The following is a 24,921-nucleotide window of genomic DNA, read 5'->3' on the forward strand; positions in this document are numbered from 1 at the left end:
AAATAGAACTTGGTCAACTATTTCAGAAGCCAGCTATGTGCCCAATCCTTTTTTTTTTTTCCCCTAAGATTTTATTTATTCATGAGAGAGAGAAAGAGAGAGAGAGAGAGACAAGCAGAGGGAGAAGCAGGCTCCCTGCGGGGAGTCCGATGCAGGACTAAATCCCTGGACCCCAGGATCACACCCTGAGCTGAAGGCAGACACTCAACCACTGAGCCACCCAGGCGTCCCCTATGTGCCCGATCCTATCGCAATTCTCCCTCCTCCCAGAAGTCACCACAATCCTGACATTTATGGTAATCACTTAGGAGGATTTTATTTTAATGGGACTAAAGGTTTAGCTATAAATAATCACCGATGGTAGACTATTAGGCACTCAAGGGGTGTTCGGGGGAGCCATGAGAGGTAGATCTCAGCACACTTAAAATCACATCATTTCATACAGTTAGTTCCTTCTATGCTTATGATCAAAACACATCTCAGTGGAAAGGATCCACAGAAGTCCAAGTCCAGGGCTGTGCCTGGTGCCCTCAACGGCCTGACTCCCGTCCACTGGTCCAGAAAGCTCCGTACCCCACAGTCTTTCCAAAGCAGAGCAAAAGTAGGTCTCAGCTCACAATGTTTGGGGGAGTGCCAGGGACTGTTTGTCTCTGCTGCTGACATGTGAGCCCAGGACGTTGCCTAGACTTCCCTGGGTCTCAGTCTCAGTGTGACGTATGGGACCATCATGAAGCCTCTTACGATCCCCTATATTCCTCTCCTTGACTTGGTCTCCTTGCCTCAGTCTCGCTATTTCAGCTGCCTGTTCATTGACCTTGCAAGAACCGCTTCACCTTTCTTTCCCCCCTGGGTGTCTTTCCGATCCTCTGCTCCACTTTTTGCCGTTGATTCTTACAGTACCACGACATCATCTGCTCGTCATCTCTGCACGCATCTTGATAAACACGCACGCGTGTCCTTGCACATTGGAGGGGCTGAAGAAATGTTCATAGAACACATTCGTGCAAAGGAAGAACAAGTGCACTGCTTCATGCACTTATGTATGCATTCCTCCGGTGTTTAGCGAGGGCCCAAAATATACAGAGATACGAGCCTGTCCCTCTGCCCTCTTAGATCATCCCTCCCCTCCCTCTCTTCTCATCTTTCTCCTTCCCCGTCCTGTTTCTCTTTTCCTTTCCCTGTGCCACAGAGCTAGACTGAGTGCCCTGCGAGGCTGGTGGAACAGACACTGGAAAGGCGCCAGATGAAATAAGGGCAAACACGGCTGCAGAACATGCAGGGAGAAGCCGTGCGGACTGAAAAGCAGTGATTCACGGAGCGCCCGCACAACTCGGACACTCCTTGGGTTTCCCTCTGGGCGCTGCTGCAGGATTGGGGTCAGTGAGAGCTGGCATCAAGACGAAGGGCAGCCAGGCTCCTCCTCTTCTAATCCTTTTCCACCCACCCCTCCCCCAGTACTCCCGTTGACCAGTGTTCTGGGCCTTTAAGAGTTGGAAGGGCTGGACCGAGGAGAGACCTCATACCTCTCCCCCTCCCTACTCCTTCCCTTTGGCTGCGAGTCTGCCGGTCACAGCAGAAAACTGCAGCAGAAAAGGGGAGGCAGCCAGCGAGCGAGCGAGCGAGCAAGCGAGGAGAGAAGGAGCCCGGCCGGGTTCCCTCGTCCCACCGGAGAGAGCATCGCACAGCTCACAGCCACAGGACTGCTATCCTGCCCACGGTAAGGGCCCCGAGGCTCTGGGCAGCCTCTGCTCCAAGCTGTGCACCCCCTGCCCCAGTCCCTACCGCTGTCCCCTCCATGCTTATCCACTCTGATTAACTTGTACCCTGGACTCCTTAGCCCTATCAGATCCTCCTGGTTCTCTCTAGCTCATCCCCTTTGATTGACAGTTTTCTTCCTGGCTGTGGCAGTCACCCCTTCATAGGGGGGGACCCCTTAGCTCCCTCTCAGAAGTGAGCCCCATCCTAGCAAGGGAAGACAGAGAATTGGAGCAGCCCTATGTTAGCATAGATTCAGTAACAGAACGTGGAGGGTTACCGAAGACCCAGGGAAGAGTGTAGGACTGAGAGAGTTATGAGATTTCCTTAGAAAGAGCCCGGGTTTGAGCTCTGTATCCGTTCCCAGCCTGCTTAATGGGCCGGGACAGTTTGTGGGCATGCTCTAATGCTGTGCTGGGAAGAGCACCTGCTCCTAGTCCTGACTCTACCGTTAGCTAAGTGACTTCGGACAGCAGCTCCCTGATCTGTCTGTGATGGGAATGTGGGGTGTCCCAGGCTTGCATGTGTATTAGGGGCTCTTCTTGAAAATAAACATTCCTGAGCTCCATCTTTGCAAATTCTGATCTAGTAGATTTGGTGGGGGTGGCGGGTAGGTGGTATGCGCGCTGAGGATCTCTATTTTACCTAGGGAGATCCTACAGCCAGGAACCTCTGGATTAGATGACTTGTAAAAGAGTCTTCGAGCTCTAACATTCTGGGGGCTATGACCTATGACCGGAGCCATTCTGTCCTCTTTATATGAATGAGGTCACTCAGTGATCCTGCTCAGAAACAAGAAGAGTAGACATAATGATTCTTTTCCTTCCTGCCCCCCAGAGGGACCTGAGACACCCTGAATTTCACTGTAATGCCATTGGCACTACTGGCAACTCTCCCAAAGCCCATCCCCAGGTGACAATAAGCCACCTGTAAGTTGAGGCCCAAATCTTACTCGGCAGCCCTGACCACTTCCCCCCTTATTTTGTGTCTCTGTTCTCTCTGTATTCTAAAGGTGTCCTCGAGGATCTCCACGTTCTCATCTAGGAGTGAACAGTTAAGACCCAATCTCTTACTCAGTCTTCATCTTCTGCTCTTCACCTCTTGCTCTTGCTCCCACTCCCAATCCTTTGTCCCTTCCCTTGTCACTACACCTGCATCAGCTGTGACCATCCTTCCCATCCTGTCTTCAGATGCCAGGTGCAACACCAGACCTAGAGAACCCCTGGGTTCTAGGTTGCATTCTCTGGGCCCTGTGTTCCTTAGGGTCAGTCTCCTAGGATACGGGGGAGGGGAGACTGAATGGAGGGGGTATGCTCCCTAGTGTGCTCCTGAGTGTCCTCCTTGTTCCTGGTCCCTAGGCTCAAAATCCCCACAGGGGACGAGAACCGACCTATTGGGAATTAGAGGACAAAGAAAGAGGAAGAGGTGAGGGGAGAGAGGGGTCGGGGAGAAGGATAAGGAGAGGAGAGCGCAGAGAGGCTGACCAGGGAGCAAGTAGGGAGGCCAATGGGATCAGGGGAGAGGAGTGAGCTGGGAGAAAGGAAAGGGAAGACCTCGGGATGGGGAGAGGAGGCAAATGGGAAGAAATTTTCTTTAGGCTATGAACTGGGACATGTGGGGGCAGAGAATGACAAAGTAGGGGGAACAAAGCATCCACATCCCTTATCGGTTTATTAGCCCTGCTCTAACCTGCTACCAAAAGTTTTCTTTTGGAAAGAAAGGATTTCTCTTTCCTTTCCTTTCCTTTCCTTTCCTTTCCTTTCCTTTCCTTTCCTTTCCTTTCCTTTCCTTTCCTTTCCCTTCCTTTCCTCTTTCTTTCTCTTTCTTTCTTTCTTTCTTCTTTCTTTCTTTCTTTCTTTCTTTCTTTCTTTCTTTCTTTCTTTCTTTCTTCTTCTCTCTCTCTCTCTCTCTCTCTTTCTTTCTTTCTTTCTTTCTTTCTTTCTTTCTTTCTTTCTTTCTTTCTTGATTCATTTGTTATTTATTTTAGAGAGAGAGGGCAGAGGGAGGAGCAGAGGGAGAGGGAAAGAGAATCTCAAGCAGACTCCTTGCTAAGGGCGGAGCCCAACGTGTGGCTCAATCCTATGACCCTGAGATCATGACCTGAGCCAAAACCAACAGTCAGACACGCAACCAACTGAGCCCCCTAGGCCCCCCTAGAGAAAACCCTTTCTAAGGGCAGAGCCTTGGTGAGATCTCTGAGTTGGTCATAAGGAACCAGGGTTCTAGTCCCACCTTTGCCACCTAATTCATTCAATGATTCCAGCAGTTCAGCCAATCTTTCTAGCCCTTCTCTATAAAATGAAGTCCAGCTCTAACATTCTGTGGCTCCCTGAGTTGAAATCGGCCCTCACATGGCCACATGTCCCCTGGATCTAGATTTAAAATAGTGAGGCAGGGGAGCTTGAGGGGGGAGCTATGGGAGGAGGTAAAGTAGGGAGACTAAGGGATGGGATAGGTGGGAGTAAGGTTAGGAAGTAGACGAAAGGGGTGGTGGGTAGTATGGAAAGCCAGTACTAAGAGGGGAGGAGGAGAGGGGTGGATAGAGGAGAAAGATGGGGGGGTGGGGTGGGAGAAAGAAGGGTCAGGGGGAGGTCGAGAGGAAGGGAATGGGGGCAGGGAAATGTTGTAGGGAAGAGTGGGGTGGACAGGAATGGGAGAGTGGTAAAAAGTAAGAAGAATTGGGTGAAGAAGGGGGGATAAGAGAGTGAGAGAAAATTAAAGAAGAAAGAAGAAGAAGAGAGGCAACGAGAGCCAGATACAGAGAAGAGAATTTCTGAAAGAAAATGGAGGAGGGAAGGAATACGGTGATGACGAGGGGAGCGGGAAGAGCAAGACGGTAAAGCAAATAGGAGCGAGATGAGAATTCGGGGGGAAGGAAAGAGGAAGGCGAGAAGGTGAAGAGCATGCCAAGCCCTGGGGCTGGAAGAGTTTGACAAAAAGCATAAAATAATTTTCTAAGGCTTGTTTGAAAGAAGATAGGTTCCAAAATAGGGGTGTCCCAGCACTTGAGCTTAGGCTTCCCATGTTTCAGGACATGATTGTGAAGCTCCTGGACACAAGAGTAAGGAAAGAGAATTCTGACTTCTCCCAGGGCGGAGATCCACCTCATCCCATGGTTCTTATGCCCCAGACATGCGAGCTGAAATTCAAAGAGGAGATAAGGCAGGATATTGGTAAATGGGATCAGAGCTTCCTTCTGCTAGCATCTGGGGACCTGTTACTTCAGTCTTCATTCGGTTTTTGTAAGCCTTAGATTCCAAACTACATCACCAGGCAGGAAAGCAGCTCTGCTGTAGAAAGCGGAGCTGCTTTTCTGCCTCTCGTGAAGCACTCTGGGTCCCTTCATCCAGCCAGAGGCTTCTTCTGGTCTCACCCAGGCTCATTATATTCAGTCTCAGCCAGCAAAACCTTTGATTTCTGGAACTGTCGCAGGGTTCTATCTCTCTTGAGTCATCTTTCCCACTTAGGTACAGACTGGCTCTCAGCCTTGCCCTCTCCCTCTGGGCACCCTCATATTGCTACTCCTCTAGAAAGCCTTCCCTAGGTCCTACAGCCAGGGGAGCTGTATTTTCAGTGACCTCTACATTTTTCCTAAAGATTTAGTCACCCCCGGATAACTTTATAGGCTCTCCCAGCTCGAGAGAGATCAGGCACTGAGATGCTGAGTGACCTCAGACAAGTCCCATCACATTTGTGGACTTCTGCTTTTCATGTATGAGATATAGCTCATTGTGAGTTGAACTGCACAATGTTCTAATGGAGCTTTAGAGATGCTTTTCATGTTTTAGATGCTCATCATTGTCAAAAATTCAAATGTCTCGATTAAAAAATACAACATTTCTAAGCAGTTCCTTTGCTTATACAAAGCATAGAGCTTTGTTTCATGCGCTTTGTCAGTTCCAGAATGATTTGGTCAAGAGTTGAGAATTTCTTAGAGGGGCGGATCTAAAATCAATGTGGCTACCTGTCGAGTCTTCTGGTGCTTTTCAAGGGAAATTTGTTGTTACCTATGAAGACAATTTAACCAAGTCCTAAATTAGCTTGGATCTTAAAGAGGGTTCTCTTTCTCAAGAGGCAAAGAAAACTTGAAAATGCATTTCTAAGACTGTGTAACTTATACAAGGAGTATAAAAATGTGCTTTACCGCGTGAAGGCAGGAGAAGATGGCTTACATAGCAAGTATGGCACTGAGTGTCATGGAAGAGGCAAAAGAACCTGTCTGGCCTGGCCCCTCTGGAGCTGGGTGATCTGCGTGGGAATATGGAGAGGGCTCCCAAGATAGAGAAGCTGGGGTGATTCCACCGGGGGAAGAGAAGGCTAGGATGTAGAGACATTCCAGGTTCTGAAAGGGGACAGCCAGCAAGATGGAGGTTGAGGCGCATGACACAGGTTACCCAGCGGACTGTGTAGTATTAGGAAGCCCTGGTATAGTCCTCTCTGGAGATGGCTGTGGGAAACAGCAGACCCTTTGGAATCAAACATATTTGGCTTTAAATTCTGAATCCCTATATGGTTTGATGCAAGGTTCTTAGCCTCTCTAAGCCTCAAAGTCACCAAACTCAAACTAGAAGTAAAAAGAGCTAAAAGCTATGTAGATGAAGCACCTGGTGCATCATAGGCCATCAGGTTTCCTTCTCTTCCTCCTCTGATCCGTTATTCTAAGATCACCAGTATTAACTCAGACCCTTTGTCTCCTCCCTGCTCCTCCAGGTGACTCTAGCACCAGCTGGTGATGGCGTCTCTGATGCAAAGCCGTGAGTACCCCAGCAGGAGAGGAGGGCTTGGGAAGACAGCCCAGGGACAGGGAGGAGTCTGGCCCCCTGTTCAGGAGCTCCTCCTAGGCCCTCCACCCTTCCTGCCAGCCACCCAGCCAGCAGCCCCTTCTTTTCCTGGCCCAGGGTTGCCTATCAATCAAGACCTGATGCTGATGCAGAAGGGCATGCTGATGCGCAAGGTGAGATCCAAATGCTGGAAGAAACTAAGATACTTCAGACTTCAAGATGATGGCATGACAGTCTGGCATGCCCGGCAGGAAGGAGGCAATGCCAAGCCCACCTGTGAGTCGTGTGGATAGCTAGGGGTGGGCACACTGGGGGGATTGGACTCTGAAGAGCCCAGCAGAGGAGGTACCAGGGTCTACAATGCGTCCTTTTTAAAATTTTTTTAAATTTATTTATGATAGTCACAGAGAGAGAGAGAGAGAGAGAGGCAGAGGGAGAAGCAGGCTCCATGCACCGGGAGCCGACGTGGGATTCGATCCCGGGTCTCCAGGATCACGCCCTGAGCCAAAGGCAGGCGCCAAACCGCTGCGCCACCCAGGGATCCCTACAATGCGTCCTTGCACGACCCCTCTTGTGTCTACCTCTGAGCCTACAAAATGGAAGTTATAACAGTACTTGCCTCTTAAGTCTATTTATGAGGATTCAATTGCTGCTTGGGCGAGCCCTGGCACATAATGAGGCTCGATAAATCCTAGGTTATATTTTTTTATTATCATAGTGAGAGCATGATCTCAGGCTTTAGACAGCCTGGAGTAAAGCCCTGGCTCTGTCACTTTCTAGCTGAGTAGCTTTGGACAAATTGCTTCAATTATGCTTTAGTTTCCTCATCTGCAAAATGGGGATTGAACAATACCTGCTCAGAAGGTTACAGGGACTCGGTGGCATTTAGCATGGGACCGGAAACTAAATTAGCCATTATGATGAATATGTTTAAATACCATAAATGCAGCACCACAATGTGCATCCTGTCAGCCAGACGGACGCTTTATGATCCCTCTAAAAAATTGATCACAGGACACATCCAAGAAAGTCTGCTTTAGAGACATAATCAAAGCTCACGATCCCCAGCACCCCAGCTGAGGAAAGCAGGATGGATGAATTTCTCTGGCCCTTTCCTAGACATCTGGAAAGAGGAAGCCCTCAAACCTGGAACAGGGGACTTGGACTTGGACATACCATGCTTTGGTGTAACTGCTTCTATCTTAAAGTGCATTTCCATCTGTCAGCCCCGCCCGTCCTCCTGTGACGTGGACAGGCTATGGATGGGACCATCCCTTATTTCAGACAAGGGTTACTGAGGCCCGAAGTCATTTTGGTCTGTGTCACCCTACCAGCTGGCGGCCCAAAGCCAGGTCTTGTCAATTCCAGCATAGGCCCCTTGCCATGCTGCCTATGAAAGTGGCAGTGGCTCATGGGGCATCCTGAATTCCGGGGTCATGATTCTGTGTCTCTCTGTACCAAGTATTTGGGGGCTTCATCCATCCTGTGGAGGTTGGGGTTCCTCCTCCCTATGGCTTCACAAAGGGTCCTTGGCCCTTTGCCCTTGCAATCTGGTGGATCCTCTCCCTCCATGACCCACTTCTTCCTTCTCTGGTAGTCTCAATCTCTGATGTGGAGACAGTACGTGAGGGCCATGAGTCTGAGCTGCTACGCAGCCTGGCAGAGGAGTTCCCCCTGGAGCGGGGCTTCACCATCATCTTCCACGGCCGCCGTGCCAACCTGGACCTGGTGGCCAACAGTGTCGAGGAGGCCGAGGTATGGAAGCGGGGGCTCTGGCATCTGATGGACTTTGTCAACGGCATGGACCAACAGGAGCGGCTGGACCAGTATCAGCAGGAGGGAGCCAGAGTGGGGGTCAGGGGTCACTGAAGGAGCCAGATGCTGCAGGGCTAGAGACAGGTGGGGGCATGCAGGGCTACGGAGACCCAGGAGTCCAGATGGGATGGGCAAGGGCGGCTGAGGCTAGAGTGAGGCAAAAGATGTGGAAGGGTGAATGGAGCCTAGGGATGGCAAGAACAATGCCAGGCAGAGTGTGGACAGAAATGTGGCCCTTCAGGATAGGTGGAAGGGGTGGCGAGAGGCAAAGATCTTGAGAGCTCAACAGAAGATCCCAGGGCTGTTAACTACCACAGGACTGGGAAGCAGCCTTAGTGTTGTTGTCTCATTCAGGCTTCCTAGACTCTATTCACCTTCCATGCCAGGTCATTCACTTATTCATTTGTTCGTTCGTTCATTCATTCACCATCTATTAAGCAGAATGAATCAGGCACCATGCCAGGCTGTGGAGGTTCGAAGATTAGTGAGACTCAGGCATTGTTCTAGTCGGTGGAGAAAATGGAATTGTGGTAAGTAATCTAAGTACCCTAGAAGTGTTACAGGACTGAAAGTGTTTGTGGGTGTTCAAAGGAAGGAGAATTAGTTAATTCTAGCTGAGAGATTTCTGAGAAAACTTTAGGAAGGAAGTTGCATTTGAGCTGAGCCTTGAAAAGTAGAATTTGAACATAAAGAAAGGAGGAGAGGGGAGTGCCTGGGTGGCTCAGTCAGTTAAGTGTCTGCCTTCGGCTCAGGTCATGATCTCAGGGTCCTGGGGTCCTGCATGGGGCTCCCTGCTCAGAGGGGAGTTTCCTTCTGCCTCTGCCCCTCTCCCTGCTTGTCTCTTCTCTCTCTCTTTCTCTCTGTCAAATACAAAAAGAAAGGAGGAGGGGAAGGCTCTCCTGCCTGAAGGAACAGCATGAGTAAAGGCCCGGAGATAGGACGTTGAAGAGCAGGAGAGAGAGCGGGACACGGAGAGCTGGGGGTAGCTAAGGCTGGCTAAGGTACGGGGAGGACACAGGTGTGTTGAAAAGGCTGGGTGGGGGCCAGATCATGGGTGTACTTCTTTTTTTTTTTTTAAGATTTTATTTATTTATTCATGAGAGATACACAGAGAGAGAGAGAGAGGCAGAGACACAGGCGAAGGGAGAAGCAGGCTCCATGCAGGGAGCCCAGTGTGGGACTCACGCCCTGGGCGGAAGGCAGGCGCTCAACCGCTGAGCCACCCAGGGATCCCTGGGTGTACTTCAATCTAGGTTCAGAAACTTGAGCTTCTTCCTGCAGGCAACAGGGAGGGCCCTGCAGGCACTGAGCCATGCAGAGACAAGATAGATTAGTGCTCGGGGAGATAATTCTGGAAGCTAATGTGGAAAATGCATTGGCATGGAGGAGAGACGATGCAGCAAAGATAGGGGTGATGATGTCAGTGGTTGAACTTGCACACACACACGCACACACAGACACAGTGCTTTTGCCTTGACTTGCACCTGGATGGCTGAGTGACTGGTTCCAGCGTGGAGACAAGAACCAGGATGGTCGGATGAGTTTCCAAGAAGTCCAGCGATTACTGCACCTGATGAATGTGGAAATGGATCAAGAATATGCCTTCCATCTTTTCCAAGTGAGTCTTTGGAGAAGGATTTTCAGAAGCCACCCAAGGCCACGTTCTCACTTGGCCAGAGGTACCCAGGCCCTACCAAGCATCACTCTATTGAATCTCTCCTATTGCCCTACCACTCTGCCAGGCTAGATGGAAAGTGTAGGGCGTGGTTCTCACCCTTCAGTCTTCTTAGGAAGATAATTCATAATCTTATATAGGTAAACAACCATAGGTTACTATGTCAGACCTCAAGGACCTCTTGGTCCATGGCTAGAACTTCACAGATGCCTAGTAACGATTAAAATCTCTAACTGGAATGTGAGTAAATAGGAGGAGGGATCTTTTGACCTTTTAGGCACTTGGGGCATTTAACTCTTTCTATTGAAATTTTTCTCTAGTAGCAAATAGTACGGCTGCAATTTTCTTTTTACTTATACCGAAGCAGCTTCTGTGAACACTAACTGTCAGGAGTTCCGTGGGAATTTTGTGGAAATATGTGTGTATCCACCTGTCAGTGAGATTGCCCTTACAGGACAGGTCAAAACCATATAACATTTGCTCTTAAAAGGACTTTCCACAATCCTCTAAACCCTCACTTGCAGACAGCAGACACGTCCCATTCTGGGACCCTGGAAGGAGAAGAATTTGTAGACTTCTATAAGGCGCTGACTAAACGTGCTGAGGTGCAGGAGCTGTTTGAAAACTTTTCGGCTGATGGGCAGAAGCTGACCCTGCTGGAATTTGTGGATTTCCTCCGAGAGGAGCAGAAAGAAGGAGAACGAGCTCCTGACCTTGCTCTGGAACTCATCGACCGCTATGAGCCCTCAGAGAGCGGTAAGAGGGCTAGGGTGGAGGGGCACTGGACATGGGTAGGGAGGGGGACTGTAGAAAGACCCAGAGAGGGCAGCCCTTTTATTTATTTATTTATTTATTTATTTATTTATTTATTTATTTATTTATTTATTATAGTCACACAGAGAGAGAGAGAGAGGCAGAGACACAGGCAGAGGGAGAAGCAGGCTCCATGCTCCGGGAGCCCGACGTGGAACTCGATCCCGGGTCTCCAGGATCGCGCCCTGGGCCAAAGGCAGGCACCAAACCGCTGCGCCACCCAGGGATCTCTTTCTCTTTCTCTCTCTCTCTCTTTCTCTTTGTCTATGAATAAATAAATAAAATATTTAAAAGAAAAAAAAAGAAAGAAAGACTCAGAGATAGGGGATCCCTGGGTGGCACAGCGGTTTGGCGCCTGCCTTTGCCCCAGGGAGTGATCCTGGAGACCCGGGATCGAATCCCACATCGGGCTCCTGGTGCATGGAGCCTGCTTCTCCCTCTGCCTGTGTCTCTGCCTCTCTCTCTCTCTCTCTGTATCTGTCATAAATAAATATTAAAAAAAAAAAAAAAGACTCAGAGATAAGCCTCCTACTGCCAAACTCAGGGAAGGCTGAGTCTACCCCCACCCCAGCCCCTGCACAATAATTTTCATCTCATTCAACTACTGCCTGGGAAGGAGAGCAGCCCTTTGCTATCCAGATAAGACAGGAGTCTCCTCCATAACCCTAGATCTCGTAGGACGAAGAACATCCCATTAAGTCCCCTTTCCTCCACCAAGCTCATGCTTCACTTTGAGAATAAGTTTGTACTGATCTCAGCGTTTGTCCCACTGGGGAAAGGAAGCTCCTTGATCCTCTCCCTTTGGCTTCTTCTCCTTTAGTGCAGGATTCCTTTTCTTCCAGCTCCCTTCATGGTTCCTATTTGCTGCCTCTTTAATTTTTTTTAAGATTTTATTTATTTTTTTAAAAAAAGATTTTATTTATTTGAGGGGCAGCCTGGGTGGCTCGGTGGTTTAGCACTGCCTTCAGCCCAGGGTGTGATCCTAGAGACCCGGGATCGAGTCCTGCGTCGGGCTCCCTGCATGGAGCCTGCTCCTCCCTCTGCCTGTGTCTTTGCCTCTCTCTGTGTGTCTCTCATGAATAAATAAATAAAATCTTTTTTTAAAAAAATTTATTTATTTGAAAGAGAGAGTGAGCTAGAGAGAGAGCACAGCCTAGGGAGAGAGGCAGAGGGAAAGGGAGAAGCAGGCACCCCGTTGAGCAGGGAGCCCGATGTGGGGCTGGAACCCGGGACCCTGAGATCATGACCTAAGCCAAAGACAGATGCTTAACCTACTGAGCCACCCACACGCCCCTGCTGCCTCTTTGAATGCCGGCTCCCTGTGCCTTCCTGGACTTTGTCCAGATTCTCCAAGTGGTTCTTCCCTGGCCAGGAAGCTAGTCAGCCCCTGGCTGAGGGGGATGATGAAGAGGCCAGTCATCTAACTTTTAGCAAGCACAGCTCAAATATGCCCTCTCTGTCCTCAGAACTTTCTCCTTGCCCCTTCACTAGACACTTTCCTGCCCTCCATTTCCTTCAGAATACGAGGGATTTACATTAATAATAAATGATTTACAAGGCACTTCCACAACACTTACTTGATCTAGCCTCACTACAACCTTGTAAATCAAAAGCATAATCCTTATTCGGCCTGGGCTAAGTATCTCATAATGTGCTAACATCTCTACTTGCTTTTTCTCTTCTCATCCTTCCAATGACCCAGTGAAGTGGTTTGCATTATTAAGTCATTTGTGCAAAAGAGGAAAACTAGGGTTCAGAAAGATCAAATGACTTGGTCAAAGCCAGTGGCTAATGAGAGGAGGAATGAGATTCAAACATGGGTCACCTGACCCTTAGTACCTCTGTGGAGCATGAGGATTAGATATGAGATGCATGAAGGGCGCCTGGGTGGCTCAGTCAGCTAAGCATCTGCCTCTGCCTTCAACTCGGGTCATGATCCTAGGGTCCTGGGATTGAGCCCTGCATCAGGCTCCCTGCTCAGTGGGGGGAGTCTGCTTCTCTCTCTCCCAGCCACTCCCCCCTGCTTTTGCACTTGTGTGCTTGTGCGTGCTCTCTCTCTCTCAAATGAATAAATAAAATCTTTAAAAAGAGAGAGAAAGATGAGATGAATGAGAGCTGGACAAGGGATGCACGTTTCATGGATCTCAACTGCCACTCCTTTCATTCATTCACTCACTCACTCCTGCAGCTAATGCTTCCTGAGCCCCTGGAATGGGCCAGGACCTGCAGCCAGCACCCAGCCCCAGAGATGCAGCAGGAGGTCCAACAAGGACATTGCACTCATGGAACTTCGAGTCAAACAGACAAGGAAAGGGCCAGAATCACTGATTCCAGATACATGTCTGTGCTCAGAGAAGAAAAGGGGATATAGAGCAATCGTCTCAGAAGAGTAAATAGAAGAATGCATGAGGGTTAAGAAATCAGATCTTCTATTTCCAGTGGAGGGTCCAGTAGACATCAGTTACATTAATTCTACCCCCAGCCCCTCTGGGTGCTGTCCCCTTTCCTGCGCTCAGCTGTCAGCTACTCTACTCTGGCTGCAGAGCGCAGCATCCGCCAGGAGACCAGGGCTCAAGGCCCCAGTGTGCTTCTTACTGAGTAACGCTGGGCAAGTGGCTTAGCCTATCTGAGACTTGATTTTCTCATTTGTAAAATAATTGGTGACCAAACGAAATGACGCACATGGAAAGTATCTGGCAACTGTGGCTTTACTGTCCCAATTTAGGTTATTAGTGTCAAGGACAAAACTTCCTGCCTGACTTCCTGACACTCTCCACCATCTGGAGGCTTTGTCAGAGCTGGAGCTACAAAGCTGGGCCTTGGGGTCAAGTTGTTGTTCCTCCCAAAGGAGTCCCCTGCAGCAGTGCTCCCCTCGGTGAGACTGCACAGCACAGTGGGATGGCCGTGGCCCAGACACCTGGCTGCCTGGGTTCACATCCCAGCTCCTCCCTGTTACCTAAGCTCTCAGGGCAGATTATATAAGATCTACTTCATCATGTCAGTGAGAGCACTGAGGTGCTGCATGGGACGCCCTGGGCAGAGAGCAAGTGCTCAGTATTCATTGTCGTTGTTGGTATTGCATGAAGCCCATGCTGAGATGGGTGAGGGCTATGGCAGGAGTGACAGGGCCCTGCCCTCAGAGAGAGTGTAGTCCAAGGGTGTACTGGGCAAATACTCTTCGAAACACCACATGGGAGTTGATTGTAGGTAGGAAGAAACCCTCAGGTCACAGTTGGCAGCAGCCATAGCCCAGGGAATAAAACACAGGCACCTTGGTCGTGTCACTAGCAAGCCTTTGACTTTGTTTCTCTCTGGGCCTCAGTTTCCCCATATATAAAATTAACCCTTTACACTGAATACTATGCTGTCCAATTTGGTAACAAATGAGCTCTGTGTGACTTTTTTTAAAGTTTTTTTTAAAGATTATTTATTTATTTATTCATGAGACACACAGAGAGAAAGGCAGGCAGAGACAGAGGCAGAGGGAGAAGCAGGCTCCATGCAGGAAGCCTGATGTGGGACTCGATCCCGGGTCTCCAGGATCCCGGGTCTCCAGGATCATGCCCCGGGCTGAAGGTGGCGCTAAACCGCTGAGCCACCCAGGCTGCCCCTTTTTTAAGGTTTTTGTTTGAAGATTTTTATTTACTTATTTAAGAGAGAGAGAGAGAGAGAGCAGGCACTCAAGCGATTGAGGGGGAGGAGCTAAAGTGGAGGGAGAGGGACAAGCAGACTCCACGCTGCGTGGAGAGCACACAGCCCAACCCAGGGCTCGATCAGACCCTGAGATCATGATCTGAGCCAGAACCAAGAGTGGGTGATCAACCGACTATGCCACCCCAGTGCCAGCCCAGTGTGACTATTTCAATTTAAATTTAACACGACACCCGAGTGGCTCGGTTGGTTAAGACTCTGACTCTTGATTTTGGCTCAGGTCATAATCTCTGGTTTGTGGGGTCGAGCCTGAGCCTCAGGGGCCGGGCTCTGTGCTCAGCATGGAGTCCGCTTGGCATTCTTTCTTTCCCTCTTCCCCTGCCCTCCCCCTGCTCCTGAACATGTGAGCATGTGCTCTTTCTCTCTAAAATAAATTCAGTCTTTAAAAAAATAAAATAAAAAATAAAAATTGGGGTGCCTGGCTGTCTCAGTTGAAAGAGCATGACTCTTGATCTCGGGATCATGAGTTTTAGCCCTCCACTGGTCATAGAGGTTACTTAAATGAATGAACAAATAAAAGCCGTAAAATATTAATTAACTAAAATAAAAATTTTAAATTCAGTTCTTTGGTCACACAGCCACATCTCAAGGGCTCAGTAGCCGTATGTGTCTGGAGGCTACCGCACTGGACAGCATAGAACAGAACATTTCCATCATTGCAGAAAGTTCTGTTGGGTAGCACTGGACTGGAATGACCTTAATGATTCTCCTCGTAGCTTTAACTGTCTGTGAGGGTGGAGATGATTGAAATGGACAGTGGGTAGGGCACATTTGGGATCTGGAGGCTGAGAGCGGACGCCATCTGAAAGGTAGGACCCTGGAGGGGGGTGAGGTGAAGGACGGCTCGAGGTGTGCTGGGATGCTCTCACGCCCAGCTTCTTACCCTAGCCTTCCCCGCCACATCTTAGGTAAATTGCGACATGTGCTGAGCATGGATGGCTTCCTCAGCTACCTCTGCTCAAAGGACGGAGATATCTTCAAGCCGACCTGCCTCCCCATCTACCAGGATATGACTCAACCCCTGAACAACTACTACATCAACTCCTCTCACAACACTTACCTCGTGGGGGACCAGCTTTATGGCCAGAGCAGCGTCGAGGGATATATACGGTGCAGTGGGAAGGAAGGGGGAAAGGCTGCAGCTCAGGAGAAGGGGCCATCTGTGCTATCCGTGGATAACGGGTTGAAAAGACGTTGTGGGGGGGGCTTGGGGCTGAGGATTCCTGGGTACCTGAGAGACTTGGAGGAGACACTGAAGACTGACAGGAGAGTAGCATTGAAACTCTACGGATGAATGGGACTTTTCTCCCTTTTATGGGCTATGGAACTCTCTCAGAACTCAGATTTATTTTGAACAAATAAGTAAACTAAATGTTACATGGAAGGCAGTACAGCATAGAGGTTAGGTTCCTTGAGGCCAAATCCTAGTTCTCTTCCTTGGTGCTTTGGTGCTAAGTATTTAACCTCTCTGTGTCTCAGTTTCCCCATCACTGAAATAGAGGTGATAACAATGCCTATTCTGAGTTGTGAGGATTAAATGAGATAATCCATGTGTTAATAGCTAATAAGTGGTATCTGCTAATCATGGGTTCGATTGAAGAGTCAAGATATCTTTGTAGTGCCAGCAACTAAACTAGTAGCTTCAGGGTATACAAAGATGAGTGGAACATATTGTTTCTGCCCTAGGAAGTCTAGTAGAGAAAATAAAGTGTAAATTTACTGAGAGTTTGAGGGGCGCCTGGCTGGCTCAGTCAGTAGCGCATGCAACTCTTGATCTTAGGATCATGAGTTCAAGCCCCACGCTGGGCATAGAGATTACTTTAAAAACAAATAACAAAATTACTGAGAGTTCAATTAACTCAGGTGTCGCAGAATGCTATACAACCAGAACACCAGGAGCATCATGAGGCAGTATGTAATGACTTGCTGAAGGAAGACTGAGTTGGGAAGGATGGGGGGTGGAGGTAGTGTGAGCCGTAGCAGTATCCAGTGGACAGAGAAGGGTCCACGGAGATGTAGCTTGAAGTGTCAGTGAGCACTGTTCTCTCCAGAGTGGGGAGAGGGTCCCTAGATGGAAGATAAGACCTTGACCTCTGTGTCCCTGGGGGCTTGGGGTTCTTGCAGGGCCCTGAAGAGGGGGTGCCGCTGCGTGGAGGTGGATATATGGGATGGACCTAGCGGGGAACCTATTGTTTACCATGGACACACCCTGACTTCCCGCATCCCATTCAAAGATGTCGTGGCCACTGTAGCACAGTATGCCTTCCAGGTAGGAGTCCTGGGATGGGCATACTGGTGAGGGAAGATGATCTGAGGGAAGATGGCTGGCTCTGGATCTGGGGAAAGTAGATGGATGCAGGGGGCTTTATATCAAATGGCACAGATGTAAAAGTTTTAACTGTGAAGCATCAGGCAAATAGTAAGAGATTGTGAATAAGGGTGAGTAGTCCTAGAGGTAATTGGTAGAGATCAGTACCTATGGCTTCTAACAATTGTCACCCATCTCAGAGAGGGTGCCTAAGGAGACAGAGAAAGGGGTGGGTAGCGCTGGGAGGACGATAGGAGTCTGGAGGTGAGAATGTAACATGAACACATAATAAGGGGAATGGCCTCACCTTCCCAGTATGAGCCTAAAAACTCAAAGGTCCCAGAGGAAGCTGGGTCACGCCTGGTATAGGTCTGAGATTTGGGATCTCAACAGTGACTTTTAGATGTGAGGGGGGTCCCAGACCCAGCAAGACCTCCTTGACACCCAGAGTAGGGCCACAGGGGATTAGCAATCAGGGTACTCAGCTGAGTGAGTCACCAGGGAAGGTCTGGAGAAGCAAGGAGGTTGCATGCTTTAGAACTCTGGCTCTAGCGTTCCCTCCCTTCCCCATCAGACATCCGAATACCCGGTCATCTTGTCCCTGGAGAACCACTGCAGCTGGGAGCAGCAGCAGGTCATGGCATGCCATCTGACCGAGATCTTGGGGGAGCAGCTGCTGAGCACCACCTTGGACGGGCTGCTGCCCACTCAGCTGCCCTCACCTGAGGTATGCACCTGTTCCCCCAGCCCTGGCTCTACGGTGGCTTCCGTAGCCTCCCTACCTTGGCTCCTTCTTCCATGTCCCTCCTGTTCCCTTCTCTCACTCTTACTGGGACCATCTTGCTCTTTAATATCCTTGAAGACAACTTTAATTTTTTAAAAATCCAATTGAATGCACAACTGTTTGTAGTTTTCTAAATTTTAAATCAATTATTTACTTATTTCTTTTTTTCAGTATAAATATCTTGATTTTGTTCCCTGATAGTTCATAATTGTTGTAGACCAAAGAAACAATATAGAGAAAGGGAAATCCCCGACCATAATCTCAACCTCTCCCCAACAGCTGTCAATAGATTTTTGTAAATGCTTATACAAACATATATGTGTATATATATATTTATACTTTTTTTTTTAAATTTTTATTTATCCATGATAGTCACAGAGAGAGAAAGAGAGAGAGGCAGAGACATAGGCAGAGGGAGAAGCAGGCTCCATGCACTGGGAGCCCGACGTGGGATTCGATCCCGGGTCTCCAGGATCACGCCCTGGGCCAAAGGCAGGCGCCAAACCGCTGCGCCACCCAGGGATCCCTATATTTATACTTTTAAAAACACATGGGGGTACTTTCTATATCCCTTTTATATCTCACATGTAATATATATCATGGATGTCTTTTCATGTATAATTGTTTTCTTTTTAATGGCTCTGTGGTATTCCATTTTCTGTTATGAACCATTATTTATTCAACCAATAAGTGGTAAACATTCTGGTTGCTGGTAATTTTTCACTTGTCATACAGCTTTGTCTCTTTGCTCTATTTTTTTTTTTTTTAAGATTTAGTTATTTATTTGAGAGAGAGAGAGAAAGAGAATGAGAGAGAGAGAGGAGGAAAGGTGTGTGTGTGGGGAGGGTAGGGACCGAGAGAATTTCAAACAGACTCCTTACTGAGCAAGGAGCCCAACATGGACCTTGATCCCATGACCCTGAGATCATGACCTGAGCTGAAATCAAGAGTCGGGTGCTTAACTGATTGAGCCACCCAGGCGCCCCATTTACTCTTTCTTTGAGATGGATTCCTAGAAGTAAATTGCTGGGTTAAAGAGTTTGCATGTTGATATTTTTATTATTATTGCCAAGTTACCCTCTGGGAAAAAACAATCCCAAACTACTCTCTGACCAACAGTGTAAGAGAATGGCCACAAATAACTCCAGTAAGAAGAGATTCATAGTGGCAAATGTGAAAAAAAAAAGTTAATTTTTTCAAAAAGAAGTCTATATTTTCTTCTTTAGAATTAATTGATATTATTTACCCACTTTTATTGGGGTTTATAATATTTCTTGGTCTAGAACAAATTTTTATTTATTTAATTTTTTTAAAAACTGCTTTTTTTTTTGAGAGTTTTTATTTATTTATTCACGGTAGACATAGAGAGAGAGAGAGAGGGACAGAGACACAGGTGGAGGGAGAAGCAGGCTCCATGCTGGGAGCCTGATGTGGGATTCGATCCTGGGGCTCCAGGATCACACCCTGGGCCAAAGGCAGGCGCTAAACCACTGAGCCACCCAGGGACCCTAGAACAAATTTTTAAATGTTAAAGATATTGATGCTTTGGGAAATTTCTGTAGTCTTTGCTTTTGTCTTACAGCATCTTCTGCCCCATAGAGGATTTTAAGCTTTATGTAGTCAAATCTGCGAGTCCTTTTTATGTCTTCTGAGTTTTCTTTTTTTTTTTCCTTAAGATTTTATTTATTTATTTATGAGAGACAGAGAGAGAGAGGGGCAGAGACCCAGGCAGAGGGAGAAGTAGGCTCCATGCAGGGAGCCTGACATGGGACTTGATCCCGGGACTCCAGGACCACGACCTGGGCTGAAGGCAGCGCTAAACCGCTGAGACACCCGGGCTGCCTGTCTTCTGAGTTTTCATCTCAGGCTTGTTTTTTCTTTCTTCTTTCTTTTCTTTCTTTCTTTCTTCTTCCTTTCTTTCTTTCTTTCTTTCTTTCTTTCTTTCTTTCTTCTTTCTTCTTTCTTTCTTTCTTTCTTTCTTTCTTTCTTTCTTTCTTCTTTCTTTCCTTTCTTTTCTTTCTTTTTCTTTCTTTCCTTCTTCTTTCTTTCTTCCTTTCTTTCCTTCCTTCCTTTCTTCTTTTTTTTTTTTTTGAGAGAGAGGAGGAAGGGGCAGAGGGAGAGGGAGAGAATCTCAAGCAGACTCCTCGCCAGAGCAGAGCCCGACATGGGCCTCTATCCTAGGACCCGAGATCATGACCTGAGCTGAAACCAAGAGTCAGACACTTAACCAACTGAGCCACCCACACACTCATCTCCTGTTTCTAATGGTTTTCCCACTTGAAGATCATTCAAGAAGATTCTCTATTTTCTTCTAATACTCATATTCTTTATATTTGCATGGAAATCTTTAATCTGGGAGGAATTTCTATGTGTCAGGTGAGGTATTTTCTGTTTTTTTTTTTTTTTTTTTTTTTTTCTGTTTTGTATTGTTTTCCAAATGGACAGAGATTTGACAAGTTGGCCTAACGGGGAATCCCTGGTTCATGCATGAAGCAGCTGCCCAGGGGAGACATCTGGCCACTCACTTCCTCTTCCTTTGAGGTGGTCCCATGAGAGCAGTGGGAGCTGCATGGCCCCCAGGAGGGTCCCAGAGCAGACTGGTAAACAAGCCCCTTCATTTCTGTCCCCAGAAGCTTCGGAGGAAGATCCTGGTGAAGGGGAAGAAGTTAAGGACACTTGAGGAGGATCTTGAGGAAGAGGAAGAGGAGGAGCTAGAATCTGAACTGGAGGGGGAGCAGGAGGCTGACCCAGAGCCAGAGGCCCAGTTGGAGTCTGAGCCCCAGGAGTTGAGTCCACGTAGTAAGGACAAAAAGAAGGAGAAGGTGGGCCAGGAGAGTGATCTTTCCACTCTAGCATGGTTGGTCTGTACCATAAGCTGTGCTCACGTGTGGAGAGACTAGAGCTAAGCAGGGCAGGGGGCCGAGGAGCAAAATGCCCCTTGCCCCCAATAAAAAGGGTGTAAGGATGAATGCATGGCATCACCATCTATCGTCCTAGATAGATAGATTGCGGTGGCTTTCCAACTTCTTTGGGCCATGAAATAGTTTTTGAATGAAATCTTATATGGGAGCTCTGTGTATGCAACAGGTAACTGCAGAGCCATCCTAGTTGAAGTACCCATTTGGCTCTCAACTGCATCCCCCGTTGCTTCCTGAGACATCTTTGTACTTCTCGGTCCCTTAAAAGGCCAGTTTGAAAACCACCGTGGTGTGTCTGTGTGAGTGAGAGAGGGTGCCCTGCCTACTGCATTGGGCAAGTAGAGCTTACTGGAGTGACTGCTGTGACCTCATCTAAAATGGGCTTAGAGGAAGTTTCTTGGAAAAGGTGAGTCTGAGAAGGGGCCAGAAATAGCCCAAAAGGAGAAGCAGAAACTGTTGAGTAACGTGAAGACTCTAAGGAGGCTGTGCTAAAGTGACCCATCTCCCTGCCGGGAAGGGGTGCTGTGCTGTTGGTGGAACTGCCAAAAGTCCTGGTTAGAAGTCTGCCTTTCTCCTTCTTGTGCACACCCTTGACTTAGCTGACTAACTTCTAGCTTATCCCGTCCCCTCTGGGGCTCTGGTGTCTAACCTGCTACCGTGTCCAGGGAAGGAAATGGGAATTCAGGAGACAAATGTAAATGTATCACTCTGGGAGCCTCACATCCTTCCAGCGTGACTTCCACGGCCATTTGCACACCTCAACATTATTTGTCTGGGTTTGTGTACATTTTGACCAAAATATACTATTAATTTGTTTTAAAAGACAAGAGGTAGGGGATGACACCTCTCTGCTTACCAATAATCATGAAAAAACCTGTTACCCAAAAAGTAACAGTAGAGCAGAGGCTGGAAACCGAGCCATCAGGATATGTAGACTGCCTTTATTCCCATTCCCATCCCCAGGTTGTGATGTGTCCGCTGTTTTGTCCGCCTACCTGTTGTGAGGTTATGGTTCAGGCTCCTTTTTCCAAGCCTAAGTCCCTCCTCTTTCCCAAGCAGGTGAGGCAGGAGGGAGAATGCAAAGGGGAGGCAGCGGGCCGAGGCTTAGGTCGGGTTGGGAAATTCAGATCCTGGCTGTTGGCTCTTTCCCTCTCAGATGGCCAAGGATTCAATTCCATCTTCCTCTCTATTTTCTCCTTTTCCAGAAATCCAAACCCATCTTGTGCCCATCCCTCTCTGCCCTGGTTGTCTACTTGAAGTCGGTCTCATTCCACAGCTTCACTCATTCGAGGGAGCACTACCGCTTCTATGAGACATCATCTTTCTCTGAAACCAAGGCCAAGAGCCTCATCAAGGAGGCTGGTCAGGACCAAAGGGAGGGCCAGGGAGGGAGCTGGAGGGGTAGGTTCAGGCAACTGGCAGGCAGAAGAGTCCCAAGAAAGAGGGCAAAGGGGCCAAGGAGGGGTGAGGGAGCTAAGCAGTGCCTCAGAGCACGCACAGGGACAGGAGCTCTGAGGAGTGGGCTCAAGGCTCCAGGCGGAGGACAGCTGGGGAGACGGTCAGGATGGAACGGCACGGTGCAGCTTTCTGGAGCCGGCCTCTGGAGATGCTGGGGCGAGAGTGAAGTGGGTAGGTGGGAAGTGGGAGAATCCACCCCATGGCCATCTCCCTACTATACCTTTTACAGGCAATGAGTTCGTGCAGCACAACGCCTGGCAGTTAAGCCGTGTGTATCCCAGTGGCCTGAGGACGGATTCGTCCAACTACAACCCCCAGGAACTCTGGAATGCAGGCTGCCAGATGGGTGAGGCGGCAGCAGGGACAGGGAGGAGGGAGTCAAAGAGCAACAGGTGGGAAGTTACATGCCCCAGCACTACAGCCAGGGGCTGCTCAAAGTGTGCTAGGCTAAGGAAGCTGCAATCTATGGCGGTGTTCCCAGCAGGCCCTGTTATACCCAGTACGTCTCCTTACTTCCCCAAGAGGGCTAGATGGCTCCTGAAATGTATTGTTGCCTTCCTTTCTCCTGGGGTCCTCAGTGGCCATGAACGTGCAGACCGCGGGGCTGGAGATGGACATCTGTGACGGGCTCTTCCGCCAGAACGGTGGCTGCGGCTATGTGCTGAAGCCAGACTTCCTGCGCGATGCCCAGAGTTCCTTCCACCCTGAGAGGCCCGTCAGCCCTTTCAGAGCCCAGACCCTCCTCATCCAGGTACCGGGGAGAGAGAAACCGTGGGGAAGAACCCAGGGTGGCCAGGATAGAAGTCGAGGGAAGAGGAGGCTGGGCCAGGCAGGAATGTAATGGGCGGAGAACCCCTCACGAGGGGGGATAGCCTGACTGCAACAGCATGAATTTGGGAGCCAGCTGCCTAGGCTCAAACCCATTCACTAGCTGTGCAACTCTGGGCAAGTTGCTTAACCTCACGCTCCTCACCTGCAAAATGGGAGCAACGATACTGCCCACATCACTGGGGTGTGGGGATCTTGAGTCTAAAGTACCTACGACAATGTCCGGGGCAGAGTCAGTGCTGGAAAGGGCTCGCAGAACATACCTGCTTTCAAACCTTGTTAAATTTCTACTCCGATGCATTTTAAATTGCAGATAGTTTACTAGAAGAGAATATATTACCCAAACCCCGAAGCTATAGCGCCAGGCCTTATGTACCCCCTCCTCCCCCTGGGGCAGGGGCAGGGGTGGGGGTAAGAGCGAGCTGGAGGGGGGCTGGGCTGAACAGGAGCTGGTGAGGTTCCAGAGTCTGCTTGCAGGTGATCAGTGGGCAGCAACTCCCCAAGGAGGACATGTCTAAAGAGCGGTCCATTGTGGATCCACTGGTGAGAGTAGAGATCTTTGGCGTCCGCCCGGACACAACCCGGCAAGAGACCAGCTACGTGGAGAACAACGGTGAGGCCGGGTGGTGGCAGGGGTGCGGTCTCCCTACCACGCTGCCCTCCCTGGAGCACAGTCTCTGTCCCCACCCCTGACCCGCCAACACGGGAGGCAGTGTGGAACAGGACAAAGGGTCAGGGCTTGGACGGCTTGGCTGTGGATCTGGGCCCCTTAGTTCCGAGCTCCAGTGACCTGGGCACGTTGCTTACCCACCCACCCTGGACCTCAGTTCCCTTACTTGTAAAATGCTGATCACTGTGAAAATCTTGAGAACACAAGGAAAGCTACCCAGGACGCGCCTAAAGCAGCCAACGGTGTCTCTCCCTTTGGTCCCACCCCAGGTTTTAATCCATACTGGGGGCAGACACTATGCTTCCGGGTCCTGGTGCCTGAACTGGCCCTGCTGCGTTTCGTGGTCAAGGATTACAACTGGAAATCCCGAAATGATTTTATCGGGCAGTACACACTACCTTGGACCTGCATGCAGCAAGGTGGGCCAGTCCTTCATCCCCTGGCCGACACCCCAGCCCTGGCTGCCCGCCTAACGCTCTCCTCCCGCCCTCCTCCAGGCTACCGCCACATACACCTGCTCTCCAAGGATGGCACCAGCCTCCACCCAGCTTCCATCTTCGTGCATATCAACATCCGGGAAGGGCTGGAGGGGGATGAATGCTAAGGTGGGCACTTCGTGGGAAGGGTGGGTGTGCTGGCTTGAGATAGTAAGAAAAACCCAGAAGGATGCTCCAGAAAGCAAACACAGGTGGTAAAAACCAAGTTTGGGATTGCGCATTCCTGAGCACAATATGACCTCACCCTTAACAGGCAAATCTAGGACCTGATTTCTCTCTCTCTCTCTCTCCCCCCCTTTCTTTGTTTTTGCAAGTCTGTGGTATCTTTTCTGCTCCTTCCTCTGCATACTCGACACTGGACTTCCTTTCTTCCTCTTGCCATAGGCTCAATCCCATACCTAAATCTAGGACTAATCTCTCTTATCCTGGCTCAAAGGCTGGCTGCAGCTAGAGGCCCAGAGAAGGGCTTGGAGCAAGGAACATAGAGACATCATCCCCTCCACCCTGACCTCCTCAAAGCCCAGAGCCAAGGGAAAGATAAATCGAGCCTCAAAGCTCCCCAGGCAAAGGCTGGGGAAGGAGACCTGACCCCAAGGCTATACTGTGACTCAAGAGAACAGCCCTGAGTCCCCACTGGACTGCTCTGCCCTGGCCCCACCTGTATAAATATAACTTTTCTCCCCAGTTTGGCTGGAGTATGGTCTGTCATTGTTGGGCCAGAGGAGGAGGTATGAAGGTTGGGGGACATTTGGGGAGGGCAGGGAAAGGGCAGAAAAATAAGAGGTTTCCAGGGCCCCCCTGCATGTTACGTGCTACATAGAAGGGCTCAGAAGTATGGCTTCTAAGGGCAAAAGGAGGAGACAAAGGCTCATGTGATCTAAGCCCTCCCAAGTCTGCCTGAATAGTCC

At 49.3% G+C, this 24,921-nt stretch overlaps 1 protein-coding gene and 1 long non-coding RNA gene across 7 annotated transcripts; one reads left to right on the forward strand and one right to left on the reverse strand.

The window, feature by feature from the left end:
- Positions 1 to 18: 18 nt before the first annotated feature.
- LOC111094340 lies at positions 19 to 3,508 on the reverse strand. Its single transcript, XR_005385399.1, has 3 exons — positions 2,829 to 3,508; positions 2,401 to 2,537; positions 19 to 974 (listed from the first exon to the last, which is right to left on the reverse strand). It is a non-coding gene; the product is annotated as an uncharacterized LOC111094340 (long non-coding RNA).
- On the forward strand, positions 1,170 to 24,700 carry PLCD4 (phospholipase C delta 4). Of its 6 annotated transcripts, none has more exons than XM_038585744.1 (18): positions 1,170 to 1,717; positions 6,466 to 6,509; positions 6,654 to 6,812; positions 8,134 to 8,362; positions 9,840 to 9,969; positions 10,551 to 10,782; positions 15,459 to 15,660; positions 16,675 to 16,819; positions 17,433 to 17,585; positions 20,273 to 20,464; positions 21,524 to 21,619; positions 21,766 to 21,922; positions 22,248 to 22,364; positions 22,597 to 22,769; positions 23,324 to 23,459; positions 23,786 to 23,935; positions 24,014 to 24,121; positions 24,328 to 24,700. In XM_038585744.1, exons 2-17 carry the CDS (start codon positions 6,488 to 6,490, stop codon positions 24,118 to 24,120), a joined length of 2,400 nt encoding a protein of 799 aa, XP_038441672.1. In that variant the 5' UTR covers positions 1,170 to 1,717; positions 6,466 to 6,487; the 3' UTR covers position 24,121; positions 24,328 to 24,700. The 6 variants fall into 6 exon arrangements, with proteins under 6 accessions (XP_038441672.1, XP_038441673.1, XP_038441674.1 ...); XM_038585745.1 differs by having other exon boundaries at positions 24,398 to 24,700; XM_038585743.1 differs by lacking the exon at positions 1,170 to 1,717 and adding exons at positions 3,034 to 3,180; positions 5,381 to 5,486 and having other exon boundaries at positions 24,014 to 24,700.
- Positions 24,701 to 24,921: the final 221 nt, after the last annotated feature.

Source organism: Canis lupus, chromosome 37 (genome assembly GCF_011100685.1).
Source record: "Canis lupus familiaris isolate Mischka breed German Shepherd chromosome 37, alternate assembly UU_Cfam_GSD_1.0, whole genome shotgun sequence".
Taxonomy (NCBI): Eukaryota; Metazoa; Chordata; class Mammalia; order Carnivora; family Canidae; genus Canis; species Canis lupus.